This window comes from Passer montanus, unplaced genomic scaffold (genome assembly GCF_014805655.1).
Source record: "Passer montanus isolate IOZ18808 unplaced genomic scaffold, ASM1480565v1 scaffold127, whole genome shotgun sequence".
NCBI lineage: Eukaryota > Metazoa > Chordata > Aves > Passeriformes > Passeridae > Passer > Passer montanus.
This window is the reverse complement of record NW_024359499.1, coordinates 487,604-504,247: the sequence shown is the minus strand read 5'-3', so window position 1 is coordinate 504,247 and position 16,644 is coordinate 487,604. Positions and strand designations below refer to the sequence as shown.

The 16,644-nt window shown below is 51.0% G+C and overlaps 2 protein-coding genes across 9 annotated transcripts in view; both read right to left on the bottom strand.

Moving 5' to 3' along the window:
* Positions 1-2,098, bottom strand: part of PPP1R12B (protein phosphatase 1 regulatory subunit 12B) — a 132,414-nt gene extending 130,316 nt beyond the window's left edge. For all 8 annotated transcript variants that reach the window (XM_039698577.1, XM_039698573.1, XM_039698575.1 and 5 more), the window contains exon 1: positions 1,752-2,098. In XM_039698577.1, the coding sequence (XP_039554511.1) occupies positions 1,752-2,039 (288 nt within the window). In that variant the 5' untranslated portion in view covers positions 2,040-2,098. The remainder of the gene's footprint in view (positions 1-1,751) is intronic.
* A 6,479-nt stretch (positions 2,099-8,577) lies between these two features.
* LOC120497283 (serine/threonine-protein phosphatase 4 regulatory subunit 3B-like) overlaps positions 8,578-16,644 on the bottom strand; it is a 14,288-nt gene continuing 6,221 nt past the window's right edge. Inside the window, 4 exon segments of the mRNA XM_039698522.1 lie at positions 8,578-8,838; positions 9,165-9,245; positions 9,248-9,336; positions 9,503-9,676. Coding sequence (XP_039554456.1) covers positions 8,695-8,838; positions 9,165-9,245; positions 9,248-9,336; positions 9,503-9,676 — 488 coding nt within the window. The 3' untranslated portion in view covers positions 8,578-8,694.

Sequence of the window (16,644 nt, the reverse complement as noted above, 5' to 3'; positions counted from 1 at the left end):
AGTTTATGAAGAAACACTTCACGTAAGCAGCTGGCTGGCACTGCCAGCATCTGCTCCACCGCTCACTCATCCAAGCTCTTCCAAGTATCAAGCCCTAGGTGTTACTGGTCAGTGTCACCTGATACTGCACTCCTAAGCACATATGATACAATTCTGTATCCTTTACGTATACAGAATTCAATTTGCAGCCTGCCTGTCAATACATGGCCTGCCATGGTCTCCAAGAGTGTGACCTTGCTGAGCTCACTGCCTGCCATCAGAGTCCAGCACACTTCACCAGACACCTCCCAGCACCCACAGCAGCAGGAGAGCCAGGCCCTTCTGAGGGGACCACAATCCATCCTGGCTGGAAACCCCTCATGAAGTCATCCCAACTCTACCATAGATCCACCTTAAATTCAACCTTCTTGGCTGTCAAAATGCTTTGAATAATCAGCTTTTCAGTGGCTGGTTTTTACCAGTGTCCACAGGACTACTTATGTAGCTGATAATAAATGTACACGTGCTGTACTGGAGGCTACTAACAACGGGCAATTTATTTGCTATTGCTACACCAAACTCCACAAATAACCAAGAAAAAGGCCTGTCCATTACAAAGGTCACTGCTTTGCCAGCTGAAGTCTTATTCAACCTGACAGTCTGTAAGCTTGCATGCTCTTTACTTCACTACTTATTTTTGGAAGGCTAAACCAAAATGAATACATCTCCCTGCCCCTTGCTCCCTGCCAGCCGGCAGCCAGCAAAGCCCCTGAACCACCTTGTACATGTCCCAAATGCTTCCGTAACTTCAGCCCAGCAAAGAAGAAATCCTGATTAACTCAAGAACTATTCTGATATTTGTGCTGTTAACACGTTGTTCTTTACAAACACATTAGTTCCAGATGTTATTCCTGAACTGTACTTTTTCCCCCACTCCTGTTGCTACACTACATGCTTAATCTACACTATCTTGAGCTAAGAAAAATTTTTTTGTAAAGCTGGCCTAGATCCAAATCAGATTCATTTCTCTGACCAGATGCACCAATCTGGGACACTGATTTCACACGCCCAGCTAAATCCTCAATCAGTCTTGGACAGCAACAGGTTTTCCAATATTCTGCGAAGGCAATTTTGCATGTTCCCCCACATTCCTACTCATTTATACAAGAGCAGCAAAAGCTACAGATGGAACACAGCACATATTTCTTGACAGTCAAGGCTTTACCGCTCTGCAGCCAATTCCTGCAACCACTTTGTACCATCTTCACATTTGGATGAGTATTAATAGAATCTGTGTTGCTTATCGGCCATGCGGTCACTCTCTGCTCCCTGCCAAGGAGCAGTTTGGAGAGTTTCAAAGCAACTCTGATAAAACACAACACAGGAATTAGCCAGACACCCCTGATCTTGCAAAATTCACACTCCTCCAGGAAATCTTCCCGGTACTTCAGGAGACCCCAATCACATCCCAAGTTTCCAAAAAAATTAATAAATTGGCTGCCTGGCCAGGCCCGCAGCCCTGCCAGCCCCCGCTTTATTTTGCTAATTATCCCACTTGATAACCCTGTGAAAAGTTGGTACATCCCACCGCCCGGCTGGAGCCACCTCGGTCTGTTCTGACACGGGCTGAACGCGCCGCACGGGGCTCGCACCAAGGCGCACTGAACCCTTTGTTTACCAACACCCCCGGCCGGGGCTGCCGGTACCGCCGTGCACCCCGGCCCGCCGCCGACCGAGGGCTCACAGCCGGGCCGCCCCCCCGGCCCCGGTACCTGGTGCAGGGCTGTCAGCCCGTCCACATTGGTGGTGTTGATGCGGGCGCCGCGGCCCAGCAGCCTCTTCACCTCCTCGGTGTCGCCGCTGGAGCAGGCGGCCAGGAACACGGCGCCCTCCTCGAAGCGGACGCGGGACCCCCCCGCGCCGCGGTGCCGGCCACGGCCGCCCCCCGCCGCCACCGGCTCCTGCTCGGTCAGGGAGCCCTTCCAGCGCCGCAGCTGCTCGGCCCGCCGCAGCCGCGCCGACTCGGCCCGCTTCCCGCCCAGGTGCTCCGGCTCGGACATCGCCGCGGCCGCTCTGAGGGCCGCGCGGGGCCGCGCCGCGCTCAACCCGGAGCGGCGCGGCTCCCGGCGGCCCCCGCGCGGCGCCGCACCTGGGCGCGACCGGGACTACAACTCCCGGCGGCCCCCGCGCGCGGGCGCGGTCGGGCGCCATTGCTGTGGCTGTCTCGGATCCCGCCCTCCCCGGAGCCACAGAACCTCGGCACCCTGGGGGTGGGAAGGACCTGCGGGATCCTCGGGTCCAGCCTGTGCCCGATCGCCACCTGGTCACCCAGCCCAGAGCACTGAGTGCCACGTCCAGTCGTCCCTTAGACGTCGTGCCTTCAGGGATGGAGACTCCGCCACTGCCCTGGCCAGCCCCTTCCAACGCCTGACCGCCCTTCGGGGAAGAAATTCTTACTAATATCCAACCGAAACTTCCCCCTGGCACAGCTTGGTGCCGTTCCCTCCTGTCCCGTCCCTGTTCCCCGGGAGCAGAGCCCGACTCCTCCAGGCTGCCCCCTCCTGTCAGGAGCTGTGCAGAGCCAGGAGGTCGCCCCTGAGCCTCCTCAGGCTGAGCCCCTTCCCAGCTCCCTCAGGCACTCCTGGTGCTCCAGCCCCTGCCACAGCTCCCTTCTCTTCTCTGGAGCCTCGGGATAAACGTCCCGCTGCCCTCGGGACGGACAGAGGGTGCGGAGCTCCCAGAGCGGTTCGGTCCAGCGGCTGCCAGTCACACAAGCGGCTGATTTTATTGAGGGAGTGCCGGAACCTGTAGATTTGCAAGCAAGAACTAAGCAATAATCATCAGTAGGTCTGTGAAAACTCTCTAACCCTGGAACAAGGAGCATTAAAAAAAAAAGTATGGAATTCTGAAACCTTCATGAAACCAAATTCATCCTCCTTGAAAAGCTCAGAAGGCAAGAAGGCTTCTCAGAACTTTGTGCAACTCTTCCGCCACACTAATACAGGATTTGTGCAAGGTTACAGACACTGGAGAAGAAATATTACAAAAAATTTTGATTTTTCTGGGCATTTAAAGATGTATTTAAAGAATCCCTGAGGAAAATAGCGGGGGACAAACATGCGTGACCGCATATATTTAGTATTTCAGTGTCTGGTTTCCCCTGGTTAACCCCGAGCCCGGGCGTCCCGGGAGGTCTGCGGGGCTCCCTCCGGCACAGCCGCCCGGCCGCTCCCCTCGGGCTGGACCTGCTGCAGCGCTCGGGGCTCAGCATGAGACCTTTGCCTTCCTTGCGCCTTCCCCGAGCCCCCTCTCGTGGCTGCGCGTCCGTGCCGTCCCGCTGAGCATCAGCAGCTCAAGTTCTCGGTGGAAGGGGCTGCCCCTCTCCGTCAGGTTGTTCTGCGGCACTCAGCTGCCGAACGGGGGATTTGCCTCAAATTGTTCACTGGAGGAATCTCAGGACGGCTACGCTGCTGAATGATCAGTGACAAGTCCGCCAGAGTAGATGGCATTTGCTCGTTAGCCTTAAGACAACTCCAGCAGTTTTCAGCAAGGTTCCAGGGGAACCCCCCAGGAGCTGTGGAGCCGAGTATCTGATGTCCCCAGCGTGCAAAATATCATGACCCACTCTAATGAACAGTTAGGAGCCACAGGGCTGTTCAATATTCGTAGAAATGCCAGATAACGGTTGACATGACAATATAAAATCACAAACATGGAGTTTGGAATTGCTAGAACAGAAATAGTTCAGATCAGAGCAGCGAGGACAAGGGCTTCAGGTGACAGACTTCCGTGTGGAACTCCGGTCAGTGGGCAGTAAGGAGAGTGGCTCTTGAGGTGGTGTCCGTTCCGCTATAAAAAGACGAGTCAGCAAGGATTCTTTTTGATAGATTCCTCAGACAAAAATAAAGTGCAAATGCAACAATACTATATCTGAGAACCGTTTATTGATAAAAAAGGGTAAGCGTTCTTACTAAAGGTAGATAGGAAAAAAAGAGCAGAGAGGGAAGACGAGAGAGAAGGAAAGAGAAGACAGGGAGAGCGTCACCATTAATTTTCTTAAGTAGTGTATTAAATATAGTTTTAGGTTATAACATAATGTTAAAATAGAAACTATGCTATGCAAGATATTTGTTTAAGAAAGGACTCGCACCAGATAGGAGCCACAGGACACCCAAATCTTTTGAGAAAGGGAATTTATTGTTCCCTTATCAGCAGAAAACTAACTTCTTCCCACCTCGCTCAGACTGGAAGACGGCATGAGGATTAAGAGAAAGAAGTTGACGGTGACCAGACAGAATCCTGTGTTTGAATGGAATTTATGCATGAGATGTATGAATATGCAACAGGCAATTGTTTTTAAGGGTTAATCCTCTGTTAACGGGTGTCCTTTTTCGAGCTTGTGTTGCCCAGAAAAAGGTACCCGGATGTCCATATCTCTTTGTTTTTATTGTCTCATATTGTCCTAATCTCAAATGTTCAAATTTTATTATTCTAGTTATATTACTATTTTTCATAACCATTTTATTACTATTAAACTTTTAAAATTTCAGAAACAACTGCTTGGCGTTTTTCACACAGGGAAACAGGAGCACGGGGAGGAACAGGCGAGGCGGAGAAGGGGCCGAGCGGACCCTACGGGAGCGACCCAAGGAAACGGCTGTCGGTGTGTCGCAGCTGCTGCTGCTGCTGCTGCCATGTGCTACACAGCCCAGGTTTGGTGCGCATTTGCCCTACGGGCCAGGCAGTGGAGCCCCACTCAGCCCGATCATGGAGGCTTTTTCTGCTCTGATTGCCTCCAGGTGAAGCCTTCCTGGGGACAGGGCTGTCAGCACATCCGCAACCCCTATGAGAATATATCAGATGCTGAGGCATAAATAAAAATCAGATTGGTCCCTCTCAGGTGGGTGTGAAAGCAACAGGACAAATTATTTACAGTAAGTCAATACCAAATAATTCTCCTTGGCTGAAAAAGGCTTTCAGCTGTGGGTTGTTGCAGGCTGGGATCTCTCTGCACACACTCCTGGGGAGCAGGAGATGGGTTGTAGGGTGGGTGATCACCTTCCCATGCTTCATATGATAGAATCATGGAATCCCAGAATGGTTTGATTTGGAAGGAATTTTAAAGCTTGTTTCATTCCACCCCCCGCCATGTGTAGGGACACCTTCCACTAGACCAGGCTGCTCCAAGCCCCATCCAGCCTGGCTGGATGAACACTTGAACACTTTCACAGATGGAGCAGTCACGGCTTCTCTGGGCAACCTGTGCTAGGGCCTCACCACCCTTACAGGGAGGAATTTATTCCCAATATTCAAACTAAAATCTTTCCTCTTACAGTTTAAAACTGTTCCCCCTTGTCTCATCACTCCAGGACCTTGTAAATAGTCTCTCTTAATCTTCCTTGTTGGTTCTGTTCAGGTGCTGGAAGGTTGCAATTAGGTCACCACAAAGCCTTTGCTATTCCTGTCTGAACAACACCAATTCTCTCAGCCTTTCCTTAATTCTGTAAGTCATCTCTGTGGCCTCCTCTGGGCTTGCTGCAACAGCTTTGTTAAAAACAAGAGCACGCTCCCGGTACTAAAGTGATTTCAGCATTTATTACAATAAAAAGAAAGGCCTAAGCAAGGGGGCCTGCAGGCTGGGCAGGAGCAATCCCATCGAGGATGCTCCGGTGCCGGTGCTGGGGCTGCTTCAGCAGCAACGTCCCCGATGTTCCAGGTGGAGCAGCACGGGTTTAGTGGGTCAGAATCCCCCTTTTTATCCTGCTTTTTGTCCCTCTGCATTGGTTTCTGCTTGGATCCTTCATTTGCATGAAGGTTTAAGGTTGATTGGCCCATGACAGTTCTGTCCAGGCTGGCTCATTTTGCTGGGGGTGGTGCACTTAGGTGGAATATGGTTTGTTGAGTACTGTATTTCTTACAACTACCCCTTTGTTGTGTTGTGTTTTTTCAGGTTTTTAGTTATGCTAAGTTGTATATTGTAAGTTGATTTGTTCCACTCACCCCTTTAGTTATGCAATAGTTCTACCCAGGTTGTCTCCTGTCCTGCAATCCATGTCAGTCTCTCTGTCTAACCCTGGCTGCCCCAGTTAGGAATGTATCTTTTGTTTTGTCTAACCCCTGTGCCCTGTCCGTCACTCAGGACACATCCTCTCCATCCAGATGCAAGTGGCTGCACCCCTTTAAACCCCTTTTACCATAACCAAACTAACAGTACATGCTTAACAACTATCAACTATTTTACAGTCATTTCTTACCTGTTTTTAACAGCTTCATGTTCTTCCTGTGCTAGGCCCCAGGGTGGGAAGCATCTCTGCAGGTGGGGTCTCACCTGAGTGGGTCAGAGGGGCAGAATTCCCCCCTGCCCTGCTGCCACGCTGGGGCATCAGCCCAGCAGACGGGGGGTTCTCGGTGCCTGCACATGTGGATGGGCCATGTCCACCTCTCACCCACCAGGCACCCATAAGTCACTCCCCTCAGGACTGCTCTTGATGCCTTCATCCCCCAGCCTGTCTCTTCCCAGCAGGATTGGTTCTTCCTGAGGATGAGCATGCTGGGTCTGTGCTGGAGCAGGCCTACAGCTGCTGAGCTTTTCCCCTCTTGCTTCCAGAATGGAATTCCTTGGGGCTGGAAGCCAGGCTGGTGTGAGCCGGAGCCCTGGCCCAAAGCCGTGGGCACGGCCACATTGGTGACTTTGGGTTCTGGGAGCCCCTTCCCTGCCTGAGCCTTAGGATCAGGAGAGAGCCCACCCTGGCTGCAGAGCCGAGAAGAGCAGGCTCCTGTGAAAACTTGCCTGGCTGGGCCTATCAGCCTTTTTAAACCAGGCCTTTACTTGTCCTGACAGGAACTTGACCCTGGCGTAGTTGTGGAGATTTCTGCCTCTTCCCAGGACTCCTGGACATCGGAGTGAGCTACCAAATGCCAAGAAGTCCTGCACAGCCACATCTCTGGAGAACTGGCTGTGACCCACACCAACAGCCATCCCCAAAGCCCTGCAGTCTGTGCCATTGTTTCTGGTTTTTGTGAAAGATACAGCACATTGGAGTCAAGCTGTCACGTCCATACGAAGACAAGATTATATAACTTCACAGACATTTGGGGCAGTTTCCCAGCCTGTAGGTCCAAGTTTGCTATAAACACAACTTGAAGCAAAAGGAATTGCCTTAAATGCCAAGCTGGGGCTGTCCCCAACAACTGATGTGAAGATTCCTAGAAATCTTTTGGAATCCTCTCCTGGCTTGGTGTGAGGAGACTAGAAATGAGACCAGGAGAGGTCCCCCTTTCCCCGTGGCATTCCATGACTGACTGAACTGTCCAAGAACTCCCAGGAAATCAGGCAAACATGCTCATTGGAGTTTCATAGAACACTTCCCAATAACATGTATCAATAATACATCTTCTACAAGTACAGAGTCTAATGTTAATTGCTGAATTTTACAGCTCAGCCTTAATCTATTAATCTTAACACCTATTTTTGAACAAGCTCAAACAATTTTATTGGGAACTTGAACAGAAAGCAAACTTCTCCTTCTTGAACAAACTCTACCAACTTGTCTATCTACAGAAAACAGCAAATCTTTTAACAATCAAAAGCTAAACCCGATACAAACTAAAACTATTTAACATCCAACAGTTCCTAGTCTGAAAACCCCAAAATGTGGGGTTTCCTTCCTTAGGCCAGATGCAGTCTTTTCTTTGGAACTGCTTCTTGTTGATCATCAGCAGACTCCACTGGTTGAGGTCTCTGCCAAATAGAGAAAAGAAAAAAAGGAAATTATCCTGCTGAAAGAATACTTAGAAAGGTGCAATTTTTGTACACCCAAATACCATCTCTTCTGTCCATGCCCCAGCCAGACCAGCCAGTGGGCAGGACAAGAGTTAAGGAGTGAGCCCAGTTCAGGGATGCCAAAGATGCAAGACCAGACTGTGCCCCCAGGTCAGCAGCAGACTCCAGGGCCAGCCCATCCTTTCTTCAGGCTCCCCCCCCAGCAGTCAGGGTGTCCCTGGGCAGGGCTTGAGTGACTTGAGCCCTCAATAAGCCCCCCTGCAAGCCCCAGGCTGTTGCTGCCCGTGGTGCCCCTGGTGTCATGGCTCTGCTGTCCCTGGCTAGGGCAGCAGCTGGGCTCAGTTCTCCTGCCTTGGGGGCCCTCAGCAGTGCCTGCAGGGCTGCCTTTTGTGAAGAGGAGTCCTTGAAGCTCATTGGTGCTGCCTGAGCTGCCCCCCCTTGGGCTGTGTTGAAGCTCATTTGCTCTTTCTGCTCTGAGGCTCTTGCACTTTTGCTCGAGAGGAATGGGACTCTGCAGAGAGACAGGCCAAATGACTCCAGCTTTGCTGCTGCTTCCAACTTAGCCAGGATCAGCAATGACTCGCAGAGTTTGGAGGGAGTGTGGCCCATTTGGGAAGGCAATCCAGCTCCATGGGCACTTGTGTCCTCCCTGTAAGACTAGCAGGCACTAGCTGAGGCCCAGGCAGGCTGAATCCTCCCAAGATTCTGCTCTGGGGAAGCTCAGGGCTTTCGGAGAGGAGCAAGGAATGCCCTGAGCAAGAACAGCTCTACTCCAGAGGTGGCTTTTCTTTCATCCTGGAAGTCTTGCTCCAGAAGAAAAGCCAAGGCCAGTGCCAGCCACCTGCTCCTGATGCCCTCTGGCAAAGAGAAAACCAAGGGGCAGCCCTGCCACAGGGCAGTCCCTGCCAGGCTCCGAGCACAGAGACTGGGGCCTACCTGTGCACACTCTGCATTTGCCGGTGCTTGTCTCTCTCATATTTTCTTTCCAATCCCTGGAATGCCTGCACGTAGGTGATGCATTCCAGTACAGGACAGAAGTTCTCAATGATGTGGGCAACCAGGGATTTACAGTCTTCCTGTGGAGGAACAAAACACGGTCTCAAGTCTCCAGTGGTCACAGGCCGAAGTTCAGAAAGCTTCCAAGTTTCCTTTGCAAAGGAACAGATTCCTTGGCCAGAGCTAAAACACTTTTGTCCGGAGCAATTGTGAAACAATTCAGATTGATCCCGAAGGCAAGAGCTGAAATCTGGAAAGAAGGATTCCTCTTCCCATGGCAAGGGACACCAGAGTCAGTGGTGTCCGAGGCTGTTTGTGACACTTGCATTGAAGCGGGAGGCTGCACTGGGCCTGTTGAGCTGAGAGGCCATGGCCGTGTCCGAGCTGGAGCTGCTGCTGAACTCACCAGTCTGAGGAGTTCAAAGAGCTCCAGCACAGCCCAGTGGAGCAGGTTGGATGTAGCTCCATCGTCCAGCAGAGCCTGCAAAAAAGGGGTGCCAAGAGGTTTCCCTGAGTGATGGAATGGGTATAAAGCTCATCCTTCAGGGCAATGATCTTCCTCAGGAAGTGCAGAACACCTTTGTGAAGAGAGAAATGCAAGGATTCCAGAGCCACAGGCCAGGGCTGCAGTCCAGAAATTCATTCCTATCCCTTCCCATGAATCTTGAGTTCAAGTGTCTCCTGGAACACCTTCCACCCAGGACATGCTAAGCTTGGAAGAACAAAATGCCAAAGATTACTCACTCAAGGCCAGAAATGTGTGTTGGGAATTGATCAAGAGCACGACTCTTAGCAAATCCCAGTGGAGGATGTAACCCCTCATGTGCTCCTTGTGCTGTGTCACACAAAAACTCAACAGCTCCAAAATTAAAACCAGGAGTTGTGCTGTTTGATAATCATCTATAGGAAAAGTAATGCCTTCAATGAGCAACAAAGGAAAAAAAAAAGAAAGAAATGTCCTGTGCCATCCACCCAGCTCAAGTGCTCCTGCGCTTGCTGACATGGTTTTAGTGGACTTTGGCTTTCCTGGGTTGCTTTAGGAGGCAGAACTTTGGGGGAGAACAAAAGAACCCACAGAGAGGTGACTTTTTTGGCCCTTGAAGCAAATCTTAGAAAAGATACATGTCCAACTCCTCCACCATGAACAACCCTCCTCCAGGAGGTCCATCTGCCACAAAGCACAGCCTGAAGGCATTTCAGGGAGGGGCAAGTAAGGGCTGAAAAGTGCTGCCTAAAGAAGCTCTGTCCTCGGGGAGCAGCCATTTTTCTCAGGTGCGCTCCCAGCCGGCCTGACCAGCTGATTGCTGGGAGCACCCCTGTCAGTCCCTTCCAGACACTACAAGCCTCCAAGGGGGAAAACAAGGAAAAAAATCCTCATTTGCTATTTCCCAGGTACCTGTTGCTGCACTGGCCAGAAGCGGTGCAGTCAGAACGGGAGGACAGTGGGCATAGAAGGAATTGAAAAATCCAAGTATTTTGGATACCTAAAGGAGAAAACAGCTTCATTAAATCTTGGCCTTGGCAGAGACCTTTCCAATCAGAAAGTGCAGTATGAGCAGAAACGGCCTACAAAGAATTCCCTTGGCTCCGACAGCTTTGCCTGTATCTTTCTGGTGGGATCTGAAGCATTCAGGTGTCCCCTATACAAAGTGCCATTTCTTTCCTTGGGAGGAAATCTGAGGGACATCCAGCCCACCCTGCTATCCCCAAGAGAATCCCCACCAGAGATACTAATCTCTCATGGCAATCCATCCATGACTCCCAAGGCTTGGCAAAATTTCCTTCAAGTTCTCTCCAAGGCAGTCATTTCATCATGACAACCTGCCTACCTTTTCCCAGGTATTCCTGCCCCTTCCAGGGTATGAACCTGTGGACTGGGGGTGCCAGGGCCTCTCCTGGACTCTGCTGCTGCTGGATGTCTCCCACAGGCAGCAGGAGCTCTGGCTAGACAGTGTCCCTGTGTCCCTGAAGTGCTGCCTGGGGCAATGACTGCAGGCACAGTGCCCCAGACATAGCCCTGGCCTCAGCCAAAGCTTCTGGAAATTTCATCTGCCTTGGAGCTTCCTGACATTTAGGCTCAGAGCACACAGTACAGCCAAGCACTAAGCCCAAGCACAACCTGTTTGGATGCTGTTTCCACAAGAAGAGCACTCGGGAAGATCAGGGTTTCCCTGGGCTGAGACAGTCCCATGTCTTCAGCCCTTTGCATTTCCTTACCTCAGCTGTGGTCAGCAGATTCTCTGGATCAAGCAGAGTTGCAACAGCTCCATGACCTGATCAGCTCTTCCAAATGCAACAGCATGATGCCATAACATCTGCTGCATGAGCGCACAGATGAGGTTAGTACCCTGCAAAAAACCCAGACAAAGAAAACCCCAAATAATTAGAGTGCACTGGGTTTCCTGGTTTCCACCAGTTTGGTTTGCTTATTTTAATAAAAATGAAAATTAAATAGAAAAATTGACATTTTGTTTGGCTGGTTTGTTTCCAATTTGCCTTTGGACTGGACTATCCAAGCACCTCCAAACCACTTTTACTTACGTGGTCTTTTGCTGGGCCTCTTGCATGACAAATTCTTGGACCAGGAGTGGGCAAAAGTCAACAAGATAAGACAAGATATCTGCGGCAGCAGATGCCACTTGCAGATCATCCATTCCCTAAGAAAAAAATTGATTAATTTGGTAGTGTAAATCAGGTTTGCTGTTTCTCATCAGGTAAAGCTGCAAAGAAAAGGGAGTGAAAGGTTTTGGGTAGGTTGCATTCCCAAGTTTCTCCGAGAAACAAAGTAATATAGTTCCAGAGAAGCAACTATAAACCAGCAACCTCTTCTGCCCACTCTGTGCCTCCTTTAGAAGGAACTCAAGGCTTTCTGTGAATCAGTGAGTCCTCATTTAAGCAGGAACCATTCCCATCGTGCCACTTCCTGGCTGGAATAGCTGAGACACTGATCTTCTGTACCTGTTAACTACAACTGATCCTTTTGTACCAACGGACCAGTTGTACAAATCAGTCTGTCTTTCTTCTCCTCACTTCTTCTCATTCAAATGGATTGTAAGCCAGACTAAACAACTCCAGTCCCTGCCTTGTTGTGGGGGTAAGTTAAAGGTGGTTAAGCTTAAATTTGCCAAGGAAAGTTTGTGATGGGCCTTCCTTTGCCTGGATGTTGTTTAAAAACTTGGCAAGTGCCTCATTCTGCCTTCATGTCCTCAAGCTTGCGAGTCAGAGGTTGTTCTTGAACCTGCTGGGAATGTTAGTGTTTCTCCCACACAGGGTTGTGAGGGCTCAAACAACCTTCCCCTAAAGCTGCCGAGTTGAGCAGGGCAGAACAGATGTTTTGCTGGCAGTGCTGTGCCTTGCTCAGTTCCCAGGTTGTTCCTGAAGCCGAGAAAGCCCCTGGGATCTGGTGAGGAAAATCCACTGAGCCTGGATTGCAATGGTCAGGTGGCAAGAGCTGCCCCAGCCAAAGGAGGGACAAAATTGTGGTTTCCTACTGCTGCTCAGGAGAGAGAAATCTGCTGCTTCCAGGAGGACAGGATCTACTGGGAAGGAATGAGCCAACAGCTCCAGAGGAGCTAAAAAGACTTCTCTGGCCCTGGTCCAAGCACAAGCACAGCAGCCCTGGGAAAACAACACCAATGCAGCTGCCCCGTGGCAAAGAGTCTCTTTCCATCTTAACTCTGCCTTGTCCTAAGGACTGCACTGAGCACAGAACTTGCCCACGGTGCAGAGTCACAAGAATCAGGGCAAGCCAGGCAGGTGCTTGCAAGAGCTGAGAGAGCTGTGGCATTGGGGCTGGTGCAATCCACTTCCACTCTCAGCAGAGCCAAGGAGTGCGAGCAGAGGGACACACAAGTGCTCAGCAGGTCCAACAGGTGCGCCAGTGGCTCTGGCCTTTCCTGCTTTGAGGAAGAGCAGCTGGAAGTTTTCACTTACCAGTAGAATTTCAAGAGCAGGAAGAAGTCCCAGCTTGGCCAAGCTTTGTAAAAATGCCTCTCCCTTCTGGTGAAACATGAGGGAAAAGGCACAGAAGTCCTTCAGAAAGTTCACCTGTTGCATCGGAAAAAGAATTTCTGGTGTCTTGGAGTAAGACAGCTCTCAAAAGGAGGAAAGGGTTACAATTTCTAGCAGAGTTGGAATGCTGGTCGGACCTTCCTAGAGAGTAGTCTTCTTCTCACGGTGTCTCCTCCAAGCTTTGCCAACACCAACAAAGCAAAGCCATGGAAAGGAAGCGCACAGAGAAAGAAGAAATCTGTCACTTGGCCTTGACCTCAGAAAGACAGTGATACAGAAATAAAGTTCTCTGGGATGCTGAAACATTCTGGGAAGAAAGCAGAGCTTGAAGTCGAGCGTGTCAGCTCTGTGCTGGTCCTTTCTACACAAGAAAACCCTGATTTACAACAAAGACATCAGAGCTTACATTGCCAGAAATATTTCTTTAAGTGAGGACTGAAATGAAGATTGAGCCGTACTGGCAAGGATTCCTGGGTTCCAGAAAGGTTTCAAGGACTGCAGAAGGCCTCAGAGCAGTTTCCCTTTCTCTGCTTCCTCCCTCTCCTTTCAAGCCCATGAGCTCTGACTCACCAGTTCCCATCACTGGTGGGCACCTGTAGCTCCATCTGCTAACTGGGCCAGAACTTCTGACCAGAATTTCTGGTCTTACTGTGGAACACAAAAAAGGAACACAACTGACACAGGCCCTCTGGAAAGGCAGAACTTCCATCTTGAGAGGATACCCCACTACCTCAAGGCCAGCTCCATTCACTGTAGCCCAACAACGGCCAATGCCAGAGTACACAGATCCTGCAGGATCCTTCCTTCCCAGGAATGTTTCAGCAGTGTCTGTGTGCAGCAGAAACAGAGGCAGAAGAGGAAGCTGAGCTCAGGGGAGGCTCCCAAAAAGTGCAGCTCCCAAGAGCCAGCTGAGACACAGTTTGTCCCATGTGGCACCCGCCCTGTTCCCCCTGCCCTGAGAACATCCCACAGGGATCCCTTTCCCTCTTGTGCAGATGCAGCCCTGCAAAGCATCTTTTCAGGCCCCCCAGACAAGGTGGAGCAGATGAACAGGTTTCCAGCTGGCTGCAGCCATAGCCTGGTTGCCTTTCCTCACACTCAAACCAGCTCCCCCCTTGCAGATGCTCTGCTCTGCATTTATGCCCCAGCCTTGGCTTGGTACAGTCACAGCCTCTCCCCCCAAGAAACACTTCAGGACCTCTAGGACAAGAGCTCCCTTCTGGCCACGAATTTCAGTTCCCCCATTGGTTAAGCCTCCAGAGGGCCAAGAAAACCAGGCTGAACACAATCACCATCATCATCGTCTCTCAAGGCTTTAGACACTTTCTCTCCTCTCTGTCCCTACATTTCTCTTCACTCCTTCCCATGGGAAGCAGCGCTGGCAGTATTCTCCCACGCCTGCTCTTTGGCATCTCAGGTTCAGAATGAGTTCCACAGACATTGCACCTGGCCCTGAGAGGGAATCCCAAAAGCTGCTTGTTCCCCAGCTCCCCCCACAAACCAGTTCCAAAGCAGTCTGCTGCTTGGCCATCAAAGAGAAGAACTTGAGACTCTTGACAGCCCATTCATTCAGGAATCTCTAGATCCTTCCCCGCTTCCCTTTCTAAACTACAGAATCCAAGGGAGAAGGAAGAAGGGGGATCATTCCCATCCTGTGCTTGTGCAAGCATGTCTGAGGAACAGTGATCCCTTGGCAACTCCAGCTGCAGGTCCTGAGCCATTGAGAGCAGGTCAGAAGGCACTTATCTCCAAGACATGGAAGATCTCCTCTTTCTTGCAGCTGATGAAGGAGGTGAGGCTGGGCAGAGAAGCCTCTCCCAGCCCAGCTGCCTTGGGCAAGATAACATCCTTAATATGCTGTGCCCAGTACATCTGGTGGAATTTTTGCTGGAGCTCAGGGTCTCGCATGGGAAGAAGCTACTTCAGCTTGGTTGTTCGCTGCAGGAGCTGCTGGTGCCATTTGGGCTGTGCCAAAGAGGGGCCATACTCAAGGCATCTGACCACATCCATGATACACTCCTGGGATAGCATCACCTCCAGCAGAGCTGCTTGGTCGAGCCACAGAATTCCTTGCATAATGGCTGACAAATGCTGCAAGGCCTGTCTGAGCTGTAACCCCTCACAGATTTGGAAAAGCTTTAAGAGTTTGGGAATGTAGCCCTACTTCTGCAAGGCCAGCACCAGCTTTTCCCTGTGGCTGGCTGAGGAGAAAGCAGAGGTGATCAGCTCATCAACCTCTACCAGTCTGTGGGTCTTGCAGGGAGGAAGGCTGATCCCAGAGCCAAATTCTTGCCTTGAAGTGTGGCTGGGCACTGGGCCAGGTGGCCCAGAGAGGTTGTGGACTCACCAGGCCAGGAGGTGTGCAGTGGGTTGACCCTGGTTGGATACCAGGTACCACCAGAGCAGCCACCAGAGCAGGTCTGTCCCTGCCCTGTGCATATGAACAGGGCAGAGAAATAGAACCAAGGGTCCCTGGGTTGAGATAAAGACAGGGAGAGATCCCTCTCCCTTCAGCGTCATGGGCAAAACTGCCTCCATTTTTGGATATCAATTGAATTGACTACGCCCAGCATCAGGGCAGGATCATGAGAAACCAAACAAATCTCACAGTCACTTTTCCCCAGCCCTCCCTCCTTCCCAAAGTCTCCCTCATACCCCTCCAGTGGCACAGGGAGATGGGAATTTGGGTTTGGGTCAGTTCATCCCACATTGTTGCTGCTGCTGCTCAGGGAGAGGAGTCGGAGTCCTTGCCCTGCTCCAGCATGGGGTCCCTGCCACGGGACACTGTTCTCCAGGAACTTCTCCAGCTGGAGTCCATCCCACGGGAAACAGCTCCACACAACCAGCTGCCACCTGGGTTACTCTTCCTCAGGTCAATCCTTCAGGTCCTCCTGCTCCAGCCTGGGTCCCCCATGGGCTCCCAAGGCCTTGCAGCAAACCTGCTTCAGCATGTAGGGCTCCTCTCTGCAAGGCTCCATGGGCCCCTGACAGGACCTTGCTCAGCAGGGGCTTCCCAGGAGCTCAAATCCTCTCAGGCACCCCCTGCTCCAGCGTGCAGGGCTCCTGCAGGGGCTGCAGGTGGATCTCTGCCCCCCGAGCCCTCCATGGGCTGCAGGGGCACAGCTGCCTCTGCATGGGCCATGCCATGGGCAGCAGGGAAATCGGGACCTAGCAGAGTTTGTCCCACATTTCTGCACAGCTGCTTTCTCTGGAAAACTCTGCACTAAATCCTATCAGTCAGGGATTCACAAGGCAGGGCTTGGCCCTAAGTAAGCCCCCTGTCCACAGGCTGCTACTGCCCATGCACCAGCACCCCCAAGTCCTTCCCCTCAGTGAACACCACTGGGTTTGTTTGAGGTCTAAACAGTATTTTTGATGCCTTGATTAGTTTTGGTCACTGCTTTGGGCACCTCTGGCCCCATCTCACTGCCCCAGGACACTCTTTGGCTGGACCTTCAAGTGTAAGCATTCCTGAGTGATAATATTGGCATTCATATTTATGTATTATCCTTTGCATGTTAATATAATATAATCCATCAGCATATGTACTGTATTGCTCATAGAAATAGTAGTGTCATAAACGTATTGTAGTATAGACCTTAGCAAAACATAAGATGTGAAAAGGCTTTTGTGTAACTAAGAAGAACAGTGCAAGGCCATCCACTGACTCACCATCCAAGTGATAACAGTGACACAAGACATAGCACCTGAGGAGCCTGGGGAAGAGCTTGGTAACTCCTCTTATCAGAAAAGTGTGAAACAACAGAGATGAAATCACGGGAAGCTCTTCATCTCAGGATGTCGATCTCAGGATGTCATACAGATAAGTCAGGATGGGAAACCTAAACATGAAGAGCTCCTGCAACATCAAAAGC